Consider the following 21,403-nt stretch of genomic DNA (forward strand, 5'->3'; position numbering starts at 1 on the left):
TATATATAGAAATATATAACAATTTCGCTAACCAAATTAATAAATGGAGGAGCTCCCATATTACAAATACATAACAAAAACATCAATAAACTCATTATAGGATTATAATTAATTATTCCTCCACATAAAAATAATCTTCGACAAATACCTTATGCTAAAAATAAACGGGGGTATTTAGGGAACGGCTTTTTTTTACCTCCTCATTTACTTTGCAGCTGAAGTGAAATTCGTTTTTCATTATTGACAAAACGATAAAAAAGAAATGAAAGATGCGATTCGATGGGGTTTGTTTAATTGGTGGTATACGGCAGTGGTGCGAATATTTATGTTCGAAATCAGTATTTTAATAATAGACAAGAAGAATACGGTATTTTGTGAATACGGTCTCTTTTCCTCCTGAGTTAAAAATCACTCAAGTTTCGTCTATACCTTCTATTCTTTCGACTGAAAAAATTCTATCTATCTATCCGCTCAGTCGAAGTCGACTCTCGGTCACTCTTTGGATCAGTGTCCTCCAGTCAGTTCTATCTTTGGCCGCTTCTTTCAGATTGGCTATGTCCATTCCGGTATCACTCTTGATAGTGTCAAGCCAGCGGGTTCTTAGTCGGCCGCTTCCCCTCTTGCCACTGACCATTCCGAGCATGATGTCCTTCTCCAGGGATCTTCTCCGCATAATATGACCGAAATATGCCAATCTATGCTTGGTGATCCTAGCTTCTAGCGAGATTTTCGGCCTGATCTGCTTAAGAACTTCTCCATTGGTGAGCCTCGCTGTCCCTCTCTTGCCACTGACCATTCCGAGCATGATGTCCTTCTCCAGGGATTTTCTCCGCATAATATGACCGAAATATGCCAATCTATGCTTGGTGATCCTAGCTTCTAGCGACATTTTCGGCCTGATCTGCTTAAGAACTTCTCCATTGGTGAGCCTCGCTGTCCCTCTCTTGCCACTGACCATTCCGAGCATGATGTCCTTCTCCAGGGATTTTCTCCGCATAATATGACCGAAATATGCCAATCTATGCTTGGTGATCCTAGCTTCTAGCGACATTTTCGGCCTGATCTGCTTAAGAACTTCTCCATTGGTGAGCCTCGCTGTCCCTCTCTTGCCACTGACCATTCCAAGCATGATGTCCTTCTCCAGGGATTCTCTCCGCATAATATGACCGAAATATGCCAATCTATGATGAATGATCCTAGCTTCTAGCGACATTTACGGCCTTATCTGCTTAAGAACTTCTCCATTGGTGAGCCTCGCTGTCCCTCTCTTGCCACTGACCATTCCAAGCATGATGTCCTTCTCCAGGGATTCTCTCCGCATAATATGACCGAAATATGCCAATCTATGCTTGGTGATCCTAGCTTCTAGCGACATTTTCGGCCTGATCTGCTTAAGAACTTCTCCATTGGTGAGCCTCGCTGTCCCTCTCTTGCCACTGACCATTCCGAGCATGATGTCCTTCTCCAGGGATTCTCTCCGCATAATATGACCGAAATATGCCAATCTATGCTTGGTGATCCTAGCTTCTAGCGACATTTTCGGCCTGATCTGCTTAAGAACTTCTCCATTGGTGAGCCTCGCTGTCCCTCTCTTGCCGCTGACCATTCCAAGCATGATGTCCTTCTCCAGGGATTCTCTCCGCATAATATGACCGAAATATGCCAATCTATGCTTGGTGATCCTAGGTTCTAGCGACATTTTCGGCCTGATCTGCTTAAGAACTTCTCCATTGCTGAGCCTCGCTGTCCCTCTCTTGCCACTGACCATTCCAAGCATGATGTCCTTCTCCAGGGATTCTCTCCGCATAATATGACCGAAATATGCCAATCTATGCTTGGTGATCCTAGCTTCTAGCGACATTTTCGGCCTGATCTGCTTAAGAACTTCTCCATTGGTGAGCCTCGCTGTCCCTCTCTTGCCACTGACCATTCCGAGCATGATGTCCTTCTCCAGGGATTTTCTCCGCATAATATGACCGAAATATGCCAATCTATGCTTGGTGATCCTAGCTTCTAGCGACATTTTCGGCCCGATCTGCTTAAGAACTTCTCCATTGGTGAGCCTCGCTGTCCCTCTCTTGCCACTGACCATTCCGAGCATGATGTCCTTCTCCAGGGATTTTCTCCGCATAATATGACCGAAATATGCCAATCTATGCTTGGTGATCCTAGCTTCTAGCGACATTTTCGGCCTGATCTGCTTAAGAACTTCTCCATTGGTGAGCCTCGCTGTCCCTCTCTTGCCACTGACCATTCCGAGCATGATGTCCTTCTCCAGGGATTTTCTCCGCATAATATGACCGAATATGCCAATCTATGCTTGGTGATCCTAGCTTCTAGCGACATTTTCGGCCTGATCTGCTTAAGAACTTCTCCATTGGTGAGCCTCGCTGTCCCTCTCTTGCCACTGACCATTCCAAGCATGATGTCCTTCTCCAGGGATTCTCTCCGCATAATATGACCGAAATATGCCAATCTATGCTTGGTGATCCTAGCTTCTAGCGACATTTTCGGCCTGATCTGCTTAAGAACTTCTCCATTGGTGAGCCTCGCTGTCCCTCTCTTGCCACTGACCATTCCGAGCATGATGTCCTTCTCCAGGGATTTTCTCCGCATAATATGACCGAAATATGCCAATCTATGCTTGGTGATCCTAGCTTCTAGCGACATTTTCGGCCTGATCTGCTTAAGAACTTCTCCATTGGTGAGCCTCGCTGTCCCTCTCTTGCCACTGACCATTCCGAGCATGATGTCCTTCTCCAGGGATTTTCTCCGCATAATATGACCGAAATATGCCAATCTATGCTTGGTGATCCTAGCTTCTAGCGACATTTTCGGCCTGATCTGCTTAAGAACTTCTCCATTGGTGAGCCTCGCTGTCCCTCTCTTGCCACTGACCATTCCGAGCATGATGTCCTTCTCCGGGGATTTTCTCCGCATAATATGACCGAAATATGCCAATCTATGCTTGGTGATCCTAGCTTCTAGCGACATTTTCGGCCTGATCTGCTTAAGAACTTCTCCATTGGTGAGCCTCGCTGTCCATGGAATCCGTAAAAGTCTTCTCCACCAAAGCTCGAATGCATTAATTCTCTTCTGGTCAGCTTTCATTAGTGTCCAGGTCTCGCATCCATATGTTGCTATTGGGAAGACAATTGCATTCACCAATCTGCATTTGGTATCGAGTCTGATGTCTCTAGACCCTGCTCATGCTGACCATTGCCTCTCTGCCTAGTACTATCCACCGTCTTATTTCTGCAGTGCAGTCACCATCTCGATTTATTTTGGAGCTACGGAAGATGAAATTACGTACCGAAAATGTATAACATCAAAAGAGTGTAATACATCGCTAGTAAGGCATTCAGTCATTTCGTTTGTTGTTTTAGTTACTTTCAGTTTTTGCTTCATTGTTCGTGTATTCGAAATTATAATCCAATAAGATCTTTTACGCTTAATGCGTTTTTTCTGTCTTTTTCTCAGTTTTTCTAATTGTCTGTATATTTACCAGTGTGTGTAGATGTGTTTCCCTATCTATTTATAATCCTTCATATCTTTTTATAGTATTGTTTTCTCATCTGTAACCAACCAACTCTGGCGTTCTACCTTCCCTCAGTGTGCCGTGGAATAGAGGGTAGCGTTTAAGTACCATTGCAAGCTTATATTTTTAGTCAATAATCCTTTAATTGCCTTACATCTTCAAAGTATCTCGTCATTGTTACTGACGGCATAAATTATCTCCCTTATTTGGATTATGACATCCTAATTTTACATAGCAAGAGTGGCAAGCTGACGTAATCGTTAGCAAGCCGGACAAAATATTTAACCTCATTTCTTCCGGCTTTAAGTTCTGAGCTCAAATTCGACAGAGCTCGATTTTGCATTTCATTCTTCCAGGGTCTATAACATAGATCAGTTGAGCACCCCTATGTCCAGACACTCGACTCGTCTCTTCCCTCAAATGTTCAGGCTTTGCGTTTATACTGCAAACAATATTTTGTACCAATCTGGAAACACACATCACCAACAAGATAGTAGACACCTATATAGTTAGTCGACCTGTTAAAAATATCAACTAAATTCCTATCTGTAATAAAAATACTATCAACTTAAATCAGAGTACATTTTGTAACATCTCCCCTTGTTTATCAGATGATCTGTGGAGGGCTAGGAAATATTAATTTAAGCAGTGGAAAAGGAAAAAAAAGAACTTATGGGGGAATTAGATTTCGTTCAGAAGACCCAAGTCGTAAGCATTGTGAATGGTCGTTGTGGCATGCTTTTAGGGACCAAACAGAATCTTCCTCGGATAGTCATAGTTTTTTATACCATTGACAACAGCTTTTGCGTGACCCTGTCATTTTTAAAACAGTAGGAATTTCAGAAGATTTCGTAGCTCTTTCTAGCAAATTGAGTTTCACAGAGATAGCTATATCTCCGCCGGAAATCAAGTAGTTTAAATGAAAACGTATACAAAGTTGAAAATGACGGTCACATGAACGAGAACTTGGCTCGTATCCAACAACGTGCAAAATTGAAAAGGGAACGGGAGTGTGTGAAGCGTATTAGATGTATTAAAAGAATGAAAGTTCAATACGACTGCAACTGGATTGAAAAGCATGTTGAGGCGGGTTTCTAACATCATTCCTCCGGCATTTACTCTCCTCTGACATTCTACGGCATTAAGAATAAAAATATCGATTTCCTGCATTGACAAAAAGCCATAATATTTTTTTAGGAAGCGGTGTAACCGATGGAAGAGATCCAATAATACATTACGGATTCGAATATATCGATATGGTATGGGGGTGTATGAAAGAAAAAAAATGTCAATTTTCGTAGGATTTTCAATTCAAAATGCAAAGGCACTTAACTGGTATATCGTAATGCCTTTCGTTTGCTTCGTATTATTCTACGCAACGTGTTCACAAGCGAGATCATTTTAGGAACTCAATAATGGCACTCAAAATTTATTATACAATTCCAATGCACTACATTTTCACAGCACAATGCTAACCTAGTCTGCAGTATTTGTTGCATCATTCATTGGGTTCGACTTTGGCCATGGAAAGGACCACCTTTGAACGGTTTCAGTTTAATAAATTGACCTCACAACAGACACACGCGCGTACAAACACTCATACGTACACCACATACATACACTGTCACGCCGATAGAAAGCGAGAATTTCTAGCACTATATATATATATATATATATATATACGTTTAAATATTTGTTGTGCAAGGTTTTTTTATGTGAAGTCGTGTGTTGAAACAGATATTGTTATATTTCGGAATGGTCATTTTGCCAGTTTAGCCAATAAAAACACACGCACTATATATTTGGTGTTATTTTGCTTCAGTGTTATTTATTTTTTACATTAAACTTAATCTTATTTCGGCCAGAGCTCTTTCGTCACACTCCTGTGACCGCATCAGTGGTCCTTTGTTTTCTTCATACTTATTTGTAAGAAGAAAACAAAGGACCACTGATGCGGTCACAGGAGTGTGACGAAAGAACTCTGGCCGAAATAAGATTAAGTTTAATGTAAAAAATAAATAACACTGAAGCAAAATAACACCAAATATATAGTGCGTGTGTTTTTATTGGCTAAACTGGCAAAATGACCATTCCGAAATATAACATATATATATATTATGATCACCATTATTATTATTATTATTATTATAAGGCAGCGAGCAAGCAGGACTATTAAAACACTGGACCGAATGCTTAGCGGTATTTCGTCTGCCACTACGTTAAAATTTTGCCGAGGTCGACTTTCGGGGTCAATAAATTAAGTACCAGTTACGTACTGGCGTCGATACAATCGATTTAATCCGTTTGTCTGTCCTTGTTTGTCCTCCCTGTGTTTAGCTCCTTGTGGGTAGTAAAGAAATAGGTATTTCGTCTGTCGTTACGTTCTGAGTTCAAATTCCGCCGAGGTCGACTTTGCCTTTCATCCTTTCGGGTCGATAAATTAAGTACCAGTTACGCACTGGCGTCGAGGTAATCGACTTAATCCGTTTTTCTCTCCTTGTTTGTCCTCTCTGTGTTTAGCCTCTTGTGGGTAGTAAAGAAATAGGTATTTCGTCTGTCGCTACGTTCTGATTTCAAATTCCGCCGAGGTCGACTTTGCCTTTCATACTTTCGGGTCGATAAATTAAGTACCAGTTATGCACTGGCGTTGATGTAATCGACTTAATCCGTTTTTCTCTGTGTTTGTCCTCTCTGTGTTTAGCCTCTTGTGGGTAGTAAAGAAATAGGTATTTCGCCCGTCGCTACGTTATGAGTTAAAGTTCCACAACTTTGTCTTTCATCCTTTCAAGAGCTATACGTTAAGTACCAGTTGAGTACTGGGGTCGATGTAATCGACTTACTCCTCCCGGAAAATGTGAGGCCTTGTGCTTTTATTGTTATTATCATTGTCATTTTTAAACTTTTAATCTCCATGTTTGTTCCAGTCGCTTGCCGAGACACCCAGCGTTTTCGGGCGAGTGAACGATAATAGACGTTACAGTATGACTGAAAGCTTGGGGAATGGGTAGTAGTGAAATGTCTTCATGTAATATAACACAGACATTTAAATAGATAGGGTTTTTCTAAGGATGTGGGCAGTATTTGCCAGTACAATCTTTATGCATAATTATGGATAAATGCATATTTTGTGAGTATGATACCTCTCCTCATATCTCCAGAATTCAAACTTTCTTCAATATGGATGGATTTATATTTTCAATTTCATTTTCATTTTCTGGAAAACTAAGTGGTTTTTTAAAATACTTTTTTAAAACCCGTTATATGACTGTGCAACACTAAAAGAACTTTCAGAAGTCCATTTGTTACCTAAATCTTATTTTTATAGAACTATCCCCAATGTTTCAGGGGTGTAACATCACCCCCTTAGATGTTTGGAGAACTCAGATGTTTTTTCGGCTGATGAGTACGGGTCACTTATATTTACTGCAATATTTGCAGCCTTAATAAAGCTGTCTTCGTACGAAACAATTGTACCGAAATATTGATCCATTCTTGTTGCTTTTTTCTTATTTATAATAACCCCGCATTATCTTATGGTTAACACCATATAGATTTCTGTTGCATCTAAGTTAAGTACCGCATTCATATGAATTCAACAGAACTCACTTGAATCTTAATTGCTTGTACTATATATATATATATATATATATACATACATTATATACATTAAAATATTGTATATATGTTTATCTAATATTATATTTACGTAAACATATGCTTGCACAATCACGAGTGCATTTCTCGGTATGTACGAAAGGTGTCTGTAGGTATGTGTGCGAGTGCTTTTGTTCTTTTTGTTGTTGTTTTTTTAATTAGAGCGAATTTGAAAGTAGGTGGTAGGTGCAGGTTACAGAATTTATACTAAAAGTAACTGGAGGTGGGAATATTTGAATATGTGGGCATCTGGAATTGGTTACACACGACAGAAGAATTCTTACAGATTTATGATATTTAGTCGAGGTGCTACAATAATATCAGAAGGTTAGTGTTATATAAATGTTCTGATATGAACATCAAGGTGTCCGATACATTCAATACTTTTTTTTTCCCTATGTATCCGGTTCTATTTCTCTCGCTTGCAGAATCAAATTTACAGCATACATTACATTATTCAAGTATGTGTGTCATTACGCAAATATTAAAAAAAAAATAACATTAATTGAATATTTATAGCAAACTTTTCGATATTTTCAACACTGATATAATTTCTTTATTTCTAATTATTCATTCATATATAATTACCTTTAAAATTCCCTTAAGTACAACACATAATTTAGCGGAAACACTTAACTCACTTTACATATTCAGAATTTTACAATTTCTCTTCAGGCAAACAGGAATATACAATGATACATAAATATTCATAGTTATGTTTTCTAAAAGTGGAGTATGCATTAAAATAATTTTGTTTTCCTCACAATCTTTTGTTTAAAAATTTCAACCGATTATTTCAAATTCATTACAAATGTAGGAAAACTGATTATGCTTCCATCCATTTCCGATGTTGGCTAGACATTACTATATTAAATACGGAAACACGAATTTTGTTCCCTGTCCTCTGTATAAAACAAACGAATTTCTAACCAAAACGCATTAATATAAAATGGCGCCTTTAACAAAAAAAAAAAATGTATTTACGCTTTTACTTTCATTTCGTTTTTATTTTTATTCTTTGCAGTATGTTTCCAAGTTGGTTTGAATTCCATTGCGTTGTTTGGTCCTCGGTCGTATATGGTGGCTTCCTATGTGAACTCAATGTGCAATGCCTTGAAGATCCCTCACATCGAGGTTCGCATGGACCACTTTCTCTCGGATGTCCCCACATTCTCAATCAACCTCCACCCAGACATGCACCAACTCAGCAGGGCTTATCTAGATGTCATCCAGTACTTCCAATGGAAACAAGTACTCGTCATTTTTGGTGACAAAGAAGGTAAGAATGCCACAAGATTGCATCTTTTTATTCTTTCATATTTGATTTACCGTGTATGGATATTTTACCCTCGCAGTCGAGGAAATTTGCATATAAGCGAAAATAAAAAAGCTTTCAAATTATAAATGAAACTAAAATATTTCTTTTGCATAATACAAGTAGAAACACATTTGAAACAACATAATTTGTGGTAATTTTTTCTCTGTTTTACCTTCTTCGAATGTTAGAACATAACTAATTATCTGTTCCAAAATGCAATGCAGTTGGCCAGAACAATAATAATATAACGTACCTGATATTATTCGTCGTTGCGATAATGATTGCTGGGGCTCGTTTTTTTTTTTGTCTTATTTTTGGTTACGGGAAACGGATTCAATACTGTGAGGAGTGAATGGAAATCACTCGCTGACGTGTTCTGACAACCAAGCCTTAGGTTATTTTTGCAAACAGTTCCTTCTCGGTGTTATCGTCAGATATCCGTTGGTTTTTGACAGCTGAATCCCGTAAAGCAGTTCCCGTAATGTACACTTATTGCAAAGTAATATAATGTATAAATAAAACTTTGGTACTTTGTAAGCAAAAGTACTATACGGTTTTATTTTATTTATTTATGCACCCTTTTCAAGCCTAACCAGGCTCATGGGCCGGGTTTCCCGGTTTCTATGGCATATGTGTTCCCCCGAGCAGGAAGGGACGCCAGTCAATCGCGGCGTTACTCAAGAAACGGGAAGAAAGTGTGAGAGAAATTTGGGGCGAAAGAGTACAACAGGGGTGGCCACCATGCCCTGCCGGAGCCTCATGGAGCTTTAGGTGTTTTCACTCAATAAACACACACAACGCCCGGTCTGGGAATCGAAACGGCGATCCTCCGACCGCAAGTCCGCTGCCCTAACCACTGGGCCATTGCGCCTCCACACTATACGGTTTGGCAACACATAACGTGAAAGCTTCCCTTACATATGTTTTCGAAACATTTCTCACCGAACATAAGTATAAAAACTAAATACTTTCGTTACGTTTCTTAAGAATGTGCTTCTCAAACATTGATACTAGTTTTGTAAGTAAATTAGTCTTTTAAGTTGTAGATCAAGAAAGCTCTTTTGACTATACACTGCCAAATTGAATTAATTTTCACCTCACATAACATAATTTTATGTACTGATGAATTTCAGTTCCATCAAACGATGGTAATTCAATTTATTTTTCCTATACTCCTTTTTCTGTCAAGTTGAATGAAACAGTGGAAGCATTATTTCAAAATAAATTGATATCTAAATAAATATTTATATCTAAAACCAATTAAAATATCGTCTTTGAGCAAAATGCCAAAGACCAAAACCCACTTTGATATGTTTTACACTAATATCTCTTCATTGAGATCTGTGAACTTTTTCATTGTATCTAACAACATTATGAGGAAACGTCTTTAGCCTTTCAGAAATGATATCTTTGACCGTGTTGTATATGTGAGCCAGCGTCTTTGGTCAAGCTTGCTCTCCAAATCAATAAATAAAAAGACAAAGGCGTGACTCTGTGGTTAACGAACTCTCCCCGAAGCAACGCAGTCCATTGGCCAAATATGTTCTCCCATTGCGACGTGCTCAGTAATGCTTTGTGAGTAAATTTGGTAGATGAAATCTATATAGAAATCCGTCGCATATATATATATATATATATATATATATATATATATATATATATATAATATACAGTGTACATTAAACACATAAGGAATCCACTCGTGGAATTCAACGTTAGAAAGAACAGCTAGGTTCCATAACCACAAAAATCAGGGATAAAATTCGACAGGAACGTTAGGCTACTGGAGGTGAACATTTTAATTAATTTTCCGTCTCCCTTTGATTTGTTTAAATAATATATATATATATATATATATATATATATCACCGTGACCGATCGGGCTATCAGATATTGATACACATCGTTGGTCACGATACACTTTGCATTGTTTTAGTCTTCAAATGACGCCACCCCGCTGGCTACTCAAACAGGCCAACAGAAAAAAGAGGGAGAGGAAGTTGTGGTGAAAGAGTACAGCAGGGATCGCCACCATCCCCTGCCGGAGCCTCGTGGAGCTTTAGGTGTTTTCGCTCAATAAACACTCACCACGCCCAGTCTGAAAATCAAAACCACGATCCTACGACCGCGAGTCCGTTACCCTGAACACTGGGCCATTGCGCCCCCACTATATATATATATATATATATATATATATATATATATGCATGTGTGTGTGCGTGCTCGTGTTGAATACTGATAGTAGATAAGACAACGTAACATTAACTGCTCATTTTACAGAAACGCAGCTACATTGCGAAATTAAGTGAAATTTATACTACCCGTCAAGCACTCTGCCATAGTGACATCTGCTCGATATACTGTATTAAAAGGCGGCGAGTCGGCGGAGGAAAATGCTTCGCAGTATTTCGTCTGCCGTTACGTTCTGAGTTCAAATTCCGCCGAGGTCGACTTTGCCTTTCATCCTTTCGGGGTCGATAAATTAAGTACCAGTTACGCACTGGGGTCGATGTAATCGACTTAATCCGTTTGTTTGTCCTTGTTTGTTCTCTCTGTGTTTAGCCCCTTGTGGGTAGTAAAAGAATAGGTATTTCGTCTGCCGTTACGTTCTGAGTTCAAATTCTGCCGAGGTCGACTTTGCCTTTTATCCTTTCGGGGTCGATAAATTACGTACCAATTACGAACTGGGGTCGATGTAATCGACTTAATCCGTTTGTTTGTCCTTGTTTGTTCTCTCTGTGTTTAGCCCCTTGTGGGTAGTAAAGAAATAAGTATTTCGTCTGCCGTTACGTTCTGAGTTCAAATTCCGCCGAGGTTGATTTTGCCTTTCGACCTTTCGGCGTCGATTAAATAATTATCAGTTACGCACTAGGGTCGATATAATCGATTTAATCCTTTGCTTGCCCTTGTTTTTTTCCTCTATGTTTAGCTCTCTGTCGGCAATAAATAGATATACTGTATCAAAATTAGCGATGGATCTGTCTTCTTTGGTTGTTGAAGTAATTAATAATTAAAAAAAATATAACTGTTGTTTAAGTCGGATTTTCCAATCTTTCAGTTTGGAGGCAAAACAATGAAGTTTTCTATCAAGCGTATTAATCCTCCCACAACTTACGTTTCATATTTAAACTGGAAATTAGACTATCACTGCTTTTTTTTTCTTGTTTTTTTTTTTAAATCTGAAGTAGAATGTATATTAGGATGCCTTCGGCATACACAAACGGATACGTACATAAACACACCGAAAATACATACATGCATGCATACGTGCGTACGTACGTACAACTAATTATCTGCAAAAACGAAAACAGTTACGCCGCCCAGTGGCGAAATTTGTAAATACACCAACCGGATTACAAGTACAGATTTATACACTTAATTATTGGGGCACTAGGATATATATAACGAACTGTCTTAGCTCTAATTTTAACGAATTACTGTTCTAAAAACGAGAACGGAGAGAACTAATTAGGATACTACAGATGCAATTCATCATTGGACCAGTTGGAATATGCAAAGTTTAAAATATAAGGGGCTGGAGTGGCTGTGTGGTAAGTAGCTTGCTAACCAACCACATGGTTCCGAGTTCAGTCCCACTGCGTGGCATCTTGGGCTAGTGTCTTCTGCTATAGCCCCGGGCCGAACAATGCCTTGTGAGTGGATTTGGTAGACGGAAACTGAAAGAAGCCTGTCGTATATATGTATATATATATATATGTGTGTGTGTGTGTGTGTGTGTGTTTGTGTGTCTGTGTTTGTCCCCTAGCATTGCCTGACAACCGATGCTGGTATGTTTACGTCCCCGTTACTTAGCGGTTCGGCGAAAGAGACCGATAGAATAAGTACTGGGCTTACAAAAGAATAAGTCCCTGGGTCGAGTTGCTCGATTAAAAAGGCGGTGCTCCAGCATGGCCGCAGTCAAATGACTGAAACAAGTAAAAGATAGTAAAGAATAATATACATTACGGAACGTGTAAATAGATGTATCAGTAGGCGTGTATAATGGAAGCTTTACACAGGTACTGAGGGAAAATACGTTCCCAAACACATGTTCAACTGCGCAGTTGATATTGTTGAAAGACTGACGAAGAAGACCCGATATAGGTTAGAAAATGATTCTTTCTTCATTGACATGAAATCTAGAAATATATATATATATATATAAATACATACATATATGTATGAGTGTGTGCGTGACTAGATACACACACACACACACACACACATACACACACACACACATATATATATATTCGTATATATATATATATATATAATATTATATATATAACATGTATATGTATATATATATAAACATGTATATGTATATATATATATAAACATGTATATGTATATATATATATAAACATGTATATGTATATATATATATAAACATGTATATGTATATATATATATAAACATGTATATGTATATATAATATATAAACATATATATAGTACGTATATATTATATTATATAAACAGTATATAGTATATATATATATAAACATGTATATGTATATATATATATAAACATGTATATATATTATATATATAAACATGTATATGTATATATATATATAAACATGTATAGTATATATATATATAAACATGTATATGTATATATATATAAACATGTAATGTATATTATATATATTATATATATATATATATATATAGTATATATATATATATATATATATATATATATATATATATATTATATATATATTATTATATATTAAACATGTTATATATATATATATAAACATGTATATGCTAATATATATATATAAAATGTATATGTATATATATATATAACATGTTATGGTATATATATATATAACATGTATTGTATACTAATAGATATATATATATATATATATCATATATATATATATATATATATATATATATATATATATATATATATATATATTATATATATAAACATGTATATATATATATATATAAACCGTATATTATAATATATATATAAAATGTATATGTATATATATATATATACACATGTATATGTATATATTATATATAAACATGTATAGTATATTATATCTATATATATATATATATATATACACACACACATACACTTACGTACAGCTAAAGAGTGATAGATAAATTAATAGATGGATAGATAGACAGGCAGACACACAGATAGATAGATACATAGATAGATATATAGATAGAGATTCTAGAAGCTCATACGTAATTAACCATACCGAATCCAGTTCATAGAATCCTGGAACGGGGACCAGAAGCATATATTCATTAAAAATATTATCTGTGTAAAAGAAATCGTGATGTACTTCAATTTAAGCAGCATACGTTACCAAGAACCCCGCGATTCGACAACTATTAATTCCGTGTATAATATAAAAAAAATGTCTTGCCAACTCATTACTCTTCTTAATGAACTATCTTTTATGTATAATATCGTTAATGTAATTTTTATGTATTTTCATTCATTTCATTTATTCGGATTGCAGTTAATGTGGTGTCGCTTATATCCGTTTACAACTGTTTCCATGTTCTATTTCTTACTTTTGGGGTTTTTGTATATATATGTGTGTAAGTGTATCTATTCGAATGCATGTCATTTGAGTCTGTCTTTGAATTCATTTGCTCATTTATTTTTTTGTTTTTTGATGTCCTTGTTATCACTAACTTTTTTCGTGAATGATTTTGTTCTTACAATCCCAGATTTCTTCAGCATAGTATTAAGTCATCTTTGAGTTCGTGACTCTTTGGCTTACTCATCAATCTATACGGAAGGCATCTCAGTGGCGAAAAACGTCATGCAGTTTGTTGAACATGTTAATTCTTCAATTCGCAGATTGCAAAAGTTAACTTGAATTAATTCTTTCATACACACCCCTTTTTTTCTTTCTTCCGTGGTTTTCTTTCCTTCTTCTGTTCTGTTCTGTCTTTCTTTCTTTTTTCTTTCTTTCTTTCATCCCTCTCTTCTTTATTTCCTTCTGTCCCTCTTCCCCCCCCCCACTGTTCGCACAGTATTCAAAACGATCTTGAGCATGATTTTTCACCGTGGAAGTTCCATTTAGAAAAGTGAACAAATTTATATATATATATATATATGTACATACACACACACAAACATACGCACTAATTTATATGCCTATGCACATATAGAATATTAATTACAAATATATATATATACGTATATCTACATATATATATATGTGTGTATGCATTTATATATATGTGTATGTAAATATATGCACATACGTATTTATGTATATGTATGTACGTAAACATACACACACTTATATATATGATTGATTGATTGATTGATTCTAATTTCAGTTCACGAGCTGTGGCCATGCTGGGGCACCGCCATTGTATATATATATATATATATATATATATATATATATATATATATTATATATATATATATATATATATACATATATACATACACACACATATATGTGTGAGTGTTTCTTTTCCATGTATTTGTTATTCAAATTTTTCGCAAGAGTATTCTTGTAACCCATTAATTAATTTTTTAACACATTCATTAATTAGCGCTACACGAATCATTTGCAAAAATCTGATAGTTTTGTTTTTGATATCGTAGGTGGTCGAACGGAACATTTAAGAGGAAACAAAAGCTGCCAGTCGATACAATGCAACCTACAACGAGAATTTTTTCTTGTTTTCCCTGCTATATGTGAGTGTGTGTGTCTGAGGATGTTTGAGTCTTTTGTTCTTTTTTTTGTTGCTGTAAATGTTAGCTTAATAAATGTGGAAGCACTCCGTCTTGATCCGAATCAACGGAACAGCCTGCTCGTGAAATTAACGTGTAAGTGGCTGAGCACTCACAGACACGTGCACCCTTAACGTAGTTCTCGGGGATATTCAGCGTGACAAAGAGAGTGACAAGGCCGGCCCCTTTGAAATACAGGTACAACAGAAACAGGAAGTAAGAGTGAGAGAAAGTTGTGGTGAAAGAGTACAGCAGGGATCACCACCATCCCCTGCCGGAGCCTCGTGGAGCTTTTAGGTGTTTCGCTCAATAAACACTCACAAACGCCCGGTCTGGGAATCGAAACCGCGATCCTATGACCGCGAGTCCGCTGCCCTAACCACTGGGCCATTGCGACTCCACTAAGCCTAATAAATACTAGGAGAGTGTAACGTTGAGATATAAATGTTAAGCAAAATAAGGTGACACCCGAAACAATTGACAGGAAATTTCGTTGGAGTATCTTTCAAATTTGTTTGGACCAAGAAACCAATGTTTACGTTTGCATATAATTACGTACATTATTTGTGGCTCTGTTGATCATCTCATATTGGATTTTTTCTTGGTAGATAAATTTTGAAGAAACACCTTAGAAATTGGGCCAAATGGAAAATTTATAAAATAAGATTACTTGTGTACAAAGTGACGTGCTATATATGTAAGTCCGAATACAGAGCGGGCTAACAGGAGGGGCAAAGCAAATTAAGGGGAATTTCTACTAATCATGACAATATTTGGTCGATAATACCTGCCCAAATCTATTAACTAAATTCGGATTTCCTGAATTGGTAGGTAAACTTTCCAGCAGCTCTTAAGTGAAGAACATTGGTGTGGAATTTTGTGTGGAATTTCTTCCATTGCTGAATGACAGCATATCGCATCGAAACTTTATTCTTCTCTTCCTAAGATACAATAATGACAAGTGAGCGATGTCAATTCTTGTTTGTCTTTAAGGTAAAACAATCTAATGGAGCCGAAAACCCTACTGCCAACTGGAAAATACAGTTGATGCTGTAGTTTTTTGATACAATATGTCTGTGTTAAAATCCCACTCAATCAACAAAATACACCGGCAAATACTAAGAACAAATCCCAGCAATTTTATTAAGTGCATTTTAATTGTCTTATTATATTACACCTCACCACACATGGACACACATGCAGAACGTGAGGGAGGGAGAGAGAGAAAGAAAGCTATAGTGAACTTTGATTGTCACTAATGGATATGATGCGATTGGTGACGATATGACAGTATAAAAAAAGTTGCACTATCTGTATTTCATCAAATAAGTGTTTCATTTGCCGAGTATATTGGCTTCAAAACCAGTCTCAATAATATCAAATAAGATCATCACGAACGAAGATTAAATGACTATCATTTCATAACCGATGTTTGACTTGTATGGGTCTCGATAAATATTTGGGGATTACATACACAACCAAAGCATACACGCACAGGGAGCGAGAAAGATAGACATACAAACACATACACACACACTCACGTACACACAAATGTAGATGGATAGTTTGATTGATTGATTGATTGAGTGATGGATAGATAGATTGATGGATCTAGAGATTGAGCGATTAATTGAGAGAGGGATAGATTGATGGATTGATTGAGAGATAGATAGATAGATTGATGGATTGATTGAGAGATAGATAGATAGATTGATGGATTGATTGATGGATAGATGGAGGGATGGATAGATAGATAGATTGATGGATTAAGAGATTGAGGGATTAATTGAGAGATAGATTGATGGGTTGATTGAGAGATAAATAGATTGATGGATTGATGGAGGGATGGATAGATAGATTGATGGATTAAAAGATTGAGGGATTAATTGAGAGATAGATTGATGGGTTGATTGAGAGAGAAATAGATTGATGGATTTATTGAGAGATTGATGGATTGATTGAGAGATAGATATATAGATTGATGGATTGATTGAGAGATTGATGGATTGATTGAGAGATAGATGGATTGATTGAGAGATAGATAGATTGAGGGATTGATTGAGAGATAGATAGATTGATGGATAGATAGATAGATAGATAGATAGATAGATAGATAGATAGATTGATTGAGAGATAGAAAGATACATAGACGTACACGCAGGTATAAGCTTTTGTGCAAGTCTGTGTATCCGTGTGCGCATGATAGGATGCCTGCGTTTTCTACACAATATAAAACGGTGAAACAAATTCCACACGTTTGTTTTCCGTTGTTATGTTTAAAGATCAGCTTTGCTACTTAGACGGCATTTTGTTTTCGGAAGACAACACACACGAGAAGCATTAGACCCAATCTTAATTTCCAAGTTTAGACTTGAGAAGTTTTCTTAATATCTACTCAACAGGTCGTGTTTTCCGTAGGCGCTGATACAAGCAGTCATTATAATGCGTCGAAAGTATATCAAAATATATTAGATTTACAGAGCATACCTAGTGTATATTCAACCAACAAATACAACCTTTCGTGTCTCGAGAGGGAAAATTTGTCAACATTCAGTTACACTATATACGGGAATTGCACTTTAATTAAGTTATGAATATTTGGAGGAAATACTACATTTCACATAGAGCTCAATAAATAATTGAAACGCCTTCAGGTATAGGACCAAAGTTTGGTCAATAGGAGTGGCTGTGTGGTAAGTAGCTTGCTTACCAACCACATGGTTCCGGGTTCAGTCCCACGGCGTGGCATCTTGGGCAAGTGTCTTCTGCTATAGCCCCGGGCCGACCAATGCCTTGTGAGTGGATTTGGTAGACGGAAACTGAAAGAAGCCTGTCGTATATATGTATATATATATATATATATATATATATATATATATGTGTGTGTGTGTGTGTGCGTTTGTGTGTCTGTGTTTGTCCCCCTAGCATTGCCTGACAACCGATGCTAGTGTGTTTACGTCCCCGTCACTTAGCGGTTCGGCAAAAGAGACCGATAGAATAAGTACTGGGCTTACAACGAATAAGTCCCGGGGTCGATTTGCTCGACTAAAGGCGGTGCTCCAGCATGGCCGCAGTCAAATGACTGAAACAAATAAAAAAAAGAAAGAAAGAATATGTGTCTGTATTAACAGTTATCGTCATGCTAATGTGGCAGTCCAGAAATATAGGACGAATGCTGCCGTTGATTAGCTCCAAGAGGCCATCGACTCTAGCTAGCTATGTGACACACGAATCTGTGTCCATTATAACCGTCGAAAATAACATGTCTCCCGTTAAGTCCATATATATGCATGTTTGTTGGTGTGCAAGTGTGTATATATGATTACACTCACACACGGACACACCCTCTCTCTCTGACACACACACATATGTATAATTATTTTCGTTCATGCACCTTGACATATTCTCAGTCTCACAATATTTTTGAACTATAATTGTATGCACGTATGTATACATCCATGCATTTAGGAATGCATGCTTGTATGTAACTTATACATGTAGTATGTATGTATGTATGTATATATGTATGTATGCATGCATGCACGTATGTATATATGTATGTAGGTAGGTAGATAGGTAGGTAGGTATGTATGTATTAAGATCATTCCATATACATCATTATTTTCAGAACCCTTACATAGTAAAAATTCATAAGACAAGAAGTAGTTTCAATATGACGTGGTAAAAAAAAAATCGTCATCTTATGTGTTTAGACTTACATTTGACTTATGCCTAAATTAGAACATGGTCATAGCTGAATGGCGTAAGATTGATTATTCCCAACCTATTCTCGAAGAATATTGAACGGAAATAATGTATAAGCAAATGGGACGTCAATAATACTTAAGAAGTATTACTAAAGGGTGAGATAACGTTTTATAGATTTACTAAGAGACTGTTTATGAGAGATAAGTGTAGATTTTAATGATATAACTTAGAAAGACGGTAATTATGAGGGAGATGATTAAAATTGTTGGCATTATTAAAATGGATAATTAAGCAATTATTTAATGCAACGTGTAAATTCGCGTATATCAGTCAGGTCACATCATATTAGAAATAATTAGAAGAGATTAAGGTCAGCGGATGGGATTTTAGTTTGTATGATACAGATATGAGGTTAAAGATTTGGAATTAAATATTAGTTTGTGCACTTTTGCAGCCTCCAGGCCTTCAAGATATAAATGTTAGAAATGCCAAAAGCTCGGTATATTGGAAGTAATTGCAGCTTTATAAAGGTGACGCGTTAATTGAATTTCGCATTAAAGGTTTAAAAGTTTGTGCATTCAGTGCTGAAAGGTTGGGATACAAATGTCCTTCAGAATGAAAACCAAACAAGTCGGTTGTTTAGATAAATAAACCTATTGTTCACGGCCGAAATTTCACATATAGGGGTTATGGGTTCAACTTTATAGTTAAAGGAGTATAATCGCCATCAATCTTTCTCCGTGCCATCTCTATTACCGAATATTCTGTCGGAAGAGTATGATCTTTCTTGTAATTTGAATGTAGCTAATCCAGCTAGAAGAATGTGTATCGTCAAAGATAAGTAAACGCAGAACCGTATAACATATAATAGTTAATTTTAGACGAGACTGTTTCCTTGTTGTTCAGTTAATCTTTCACGTAGCCCAAGCGACATATTTTGATTCATCACCTCAACCACTTACCACAGCAGCAATGCTACAAGACGCGAGCGACATTATTTCATTACAATGCAGGAATCAAACCTGCAATGTAAGCAGATCAGCGAGTTGCTTTGCTCAACATTGATCCACAGATTTCTGTACCTGCATTACATACACTACTATAGACTTAAATTATATATGTATGTATGTGTATATATATATATATATATGAGAGAGAGAGAGAGTGGTTGTATACTGTCAACATAACATACAACCACTCTATCGCTCCACCACCGCTCATGTCTCTCTGAGACATTTGGCTGTGTGGTAAGTAGCTTGCTTACGAACCACATGGTTCCGGTTTCAGTCCCACTGCGTGGCACCTTGGGAAAATGTTTTCTACCATAGCCTGGGGCGGACCAAAGCCTTGTGAGTGGATTTGGTAGACGGAAACTGAAAGAAGCCCGTCGTATATATGTATGTATATATATGTATGTGCATGTATGTTTGTGTGTCTGTGTTTGTCCCCCTAGAATTGCTTGACAACCGATGCTGGTGTATTTATGTCCCCGTCACTTAGCGGTTCGGCAAAAGAGACCGATAGAATAAGTACTGGGCTTACAAAGAATAAGTCCTGGGGTCGAGTTGTTCGACTAAAGGCGGTGCTCCAGCATGGCCGCAATCAAATGACTGAAACAAGTAAAAGAGAATAAGAGAGAGTAAGTCTGACCACTGGTGGTGGTGTTACACACCATAATAATCATATCTGTCAGGCATGTGGAAGAGAGTGTAGTTCGGCAGGAGGACTTAAACGACATGCAAAGGTACATGAAGCCCAGTTACAACCACAGCCGGCTATTGCCGGTAAAGGTTTTAGCTGCCAATTCTGTACAAGACATTGTAGATCTTTAGCTGAGCTAAAAAGTCACATTCGATCACAGCACCAATAACAGTTAAGCTTCGTGCAATGGCCATACTCGATAACGAGGGGGCAACCATCATGTATGTATGTATGTGTGTTTATTATGTGTGCTATAACTAAATTACATACAAGCAGATATCAAACGGCAGTGTGCGATATCATTTTAACAGAAACGCTAACAGACTTCTAATCGATGATCTCGTATCGGAAATCAACTAACACATTACGATCATTGATCGGCCAGGTCATCGTCCGAGGGAGCGGTGGCAATAAACAGTGTTGAAAACAAAAGCGAAAAGGTCAGCTCGGAATGATATTTAGTCACTATAACAATGCCAGTCGGCTGTAAAACTTTACATTTAAATAGCGAGGAAGACTCACTTACTCTACATTGCTATACGTAATCGTGTGTGTGTAGATGTTTCTTGCATTGTTATATTAAGAAGTTCGTTTATGTCGCTTGTTCCTGTCGGAAAGGCGTTCTTAAGTATAATGTGCTCTACTATGTACAGTAAATATAGCGATATATATATATACACAGTTATATAAGTGTTTGAAAGTGGGTCTTTGTGTGTGAATAAACATACATACACGTA

General features: G+C 36.9%; 1 protein-coding gene across 1 annotated transcript in view; it reads left to right on the forward strand.

Annotated features, from left to right (window-relative positions):
- The window catches only part of LOC115222821 (glutamate receptor ionotropic, kainate 2-like), a 310,276-nt gene that overhangs the window by 75,634 nt on the left and 213,239 nt on the right, over positions 1 to 21,403 (forward strand). The window contains 1 exon segment of the mRNA XM_036511777.1: positions 8,217 to 8,471. Within this exon segment, the coding sequence (XP_036367670.1) occupies positions 8,217 to 8,471 (255 nt within the window).

Source organism: Octopus sinensis, linkage group LG21 (genome assembly GCF_006345805.1).
Source record: "Octopus sinensis linkage group LG21, ASM634580v1, whole genome shotgun sequence".
Lineage (NCBI taxonomy): Eukaryota > Metazoa > Mollusca > Cephalopoda > Octopoda > Octopodidae > Octopus > Octopus sinensis.